The 2,500-nt window shown below is 49.0% G+C and overlaps 1 protein-coding gene across 1 annotated transcript in view; it reads right to left on the bottom strand.

Moving 5' to 3' along the window:
- Positions 1-2,341: 2,341 nt before the first annotated feature.
- Evx2 (even-skipped homeobox 2) overlaps positions 2,342-2,500 on the bottom strand; it is a 3,597-nt gene continuing 3,438 nt past the window's right edge. Inside the window, 1 exon segment of the mRNA XM_023719101.1 lies at positions 2,342-2,500. This exon segment is cut by the window's right edge and continues 159 nt beyond it. Within this exon segment, the coding sequence (XP_023574869.1) occupies positions 2,342-2,500 (159 nt within the window).

Here is a 2,500-nt window from a genome sequence, read left to right as displayed (position 1 = left end):
GTAAACATTATTGCCTAAAGTACCTTATATACATCTGATAGCTGATCATAACAAAGGACTTTAACAATCTAGAAAGGTAAAGCTGGTAAGTGTACCATATTTTGGTTTATTTTAAATTATATATTAATATTTTTAAATGTAAACTCAGTTAATAAGAGCTGGTATAATTAATATTTTACATAAGTAGTCTCATCTCTTAAAAAAACAGAAAGTTGAGTTGTAGATCATTGTTGCTATTTCCTTGGGAAGTTCGCTAATATTTTATGGGAATATTTTAATAGATCCCAGGAGTTTTGAAACACTGCTTCCCCTTGAAATATTTTCCATTTGATAAAACTAACAATTTCTCCTGGAAAATGAATTATTTCAGAAGTTATGGAAAGCCTATTGTTAGGAAATTGAATTTTAAAATCCAGTGTCTTTAAATGACAAAAATATGTCAGGATATGAGTTTCCAATAAATCAGAGAAAATAGTGCCAATGTGGGCTGATGGATAGATATGTGTGTATCTCTTACATATGTTTTTGCTTAAGAGGACGAATATATATATGCATATAGATACATATACATATATATACACAGACACACGTAGGTAGCATACCTACATTTGAATACACACACATACCCACTTCGCTGGGCCTAAACATGCACTAGCAAGTTATTTTAGGGCTTCAACTCTTCAGAAAATCTCATTATGTGAGGAGCGAAGTGGCTCTGCGGGGAGCATTATGGAAATATCTGGGCTTGATTTAATGAGGCTGTTCACATTGGTGGAATATCAACTTAACAGAGAAAAGTCTACCCAGGGCGTCCAAGTTACCAAAATGAAAATTGGCAATTGAGATGATAAGAACGTGGCTTTCTTCTGCGAAATCACTTCAGGTAACAGAGATAACATTAAATAACATACATTCTGTGCACCAAGAACAATGTTTTATGTACCGAGTCTCTTATCCGTCTCTCCTAATGACTTCCCTTAGCGGGTTGTTAGTACTTGACAGCAGGTCTCCGTGCGGGGAACTTTTCTCCAATTCCACATTCAAAGGAGGTCCATCAGAGAGCATGATTGGCAATTTTCGTCATAATCTGCACATTATTAGCATCAAAATTGACGTGGCAGTTAACACTGGTGGGTTTTGATGTACCTTTCTTCAAGTTCAAGGAAACCCCTCCTGTAGCTGGGGTTAGCAGAGCGGGTCTCAGTAACCCAGCGGTGGCTTTGCAGAAAAGGCGCAATAGACATGCGTGAAAAATATGCCAAGAACCATTTTACCCGAAAAAAAGGAAAACGAGGAGGAAAGGGGTCGAAGAGAACAGAGTTCGAACTTAGAAAAGGATCTAAGGAAATGTTTCAGCGAATATATACCTAGAGATTCAAGTATTTCCCAGATCGAGGGGAAACCGGTACTAGTTGGAAAACAGCTGGAAATGCCTCTCCGTAAGCTACCGCGATCTGTCACTCTTGTCCCTCTACCTTTCCTTCCTTTCCCTTTTCCTCATTAGTCTTCCTCTTCGCATAAAATATGCAAGACGCTTCCATTTCCTCCTTACCCAAACCAAAGACCTAAGAAGAACAGTGGTGGCGGAGGACGAGACGCGATTCCTGCCCATACCACCTCGTCTTTGTCCTGCCAGGCACAGGCGGCTCCCGCGGCCCGGCCTCGCTCCCCCGCGCAGCCCACTCTACCCTCCCGGCCTCCTCCCACTTCCATTCTCGGGCTCTCCTCGAACAGGACCCCTAACAAGCTCAGGTGGTGGGAGAACGTGCCATCTCCTCACACCGTCGTTAGAAAAGAAGGCTAGAAGAAAAACAGCAGCAGCATAAACCTCGGAGTGACTCCTCCTCCCCAGCACTAGTGCACCCACTCCCCTCCCCTTTGTCGCGGTCATCCACTGCCCCTTGCCACGCGGCTGAGCCCCAGGACCCGGGCTGTGGGCAAGCGGGGCAGCTGGATTGGGGGCAGGGAGATTGTCTTCCGGGGAGACCAAGAGCTCTGGACAGAGAGGGAAGCGGGGCCCGGACGGCGGGAAACGTACAGGAGAGAGGGAGGAGAGGCGGCTGGATGGAAAATACAAAAATATAAATAATTTGGGGGACGCCCACCAGGTTTTCACCCCGGCTCCTCCCCCCGCCCAATTCACCGCAGGTTCCTTCCGACCTCTCGCGCCCCGGGGCGCCCCCTGGAGGCGGCGATGGCAGAGGGCATCGCGCCGGAGAAGCACGGGGTGCACAAGGAGCGCGCAGGGGGCGCAGCGGGGCTCGCAGGGGCGCACAGGGGCGCTTGGGGACTCCCGGGCCCCGCCAGCCGCAGGCGCGGCCCCCTGGCGGCGGCGACGTAGTTATCTGGTGAGCGGCGCCTCGTCTCTCTGGTCGGGAGGACTCACGGCGGTCTTGCTGAGCACCGCAGCCGAGTAGGGCAGAAAGCCGCTCTCAGAGCGCGGTGCCGCGGCGCTGCAGCCGAAGTCCGAGCCCCCCGCAGGCCCCGCGCCGCCGCCCCC

This window comes from Octodon degus, unplaced genomic scaffold (assembly GCF_000260255.1).
Source record: "Octodon degus isolate 3935 unplaced genomic scaffold, OctDeg1.0 scaffold00065, whole genome shotgun sequence".
Lineage (NCBI taxonomy): Eukaryota > Metazoa > Chordata > Mammalia > Rodentia > Octodontidae > Octodon > Octodon degus.
Note: the sequence above shows the minus strand (reverse complement) of the source record. Positions and strands in the feature narration are given on the sequence as shown.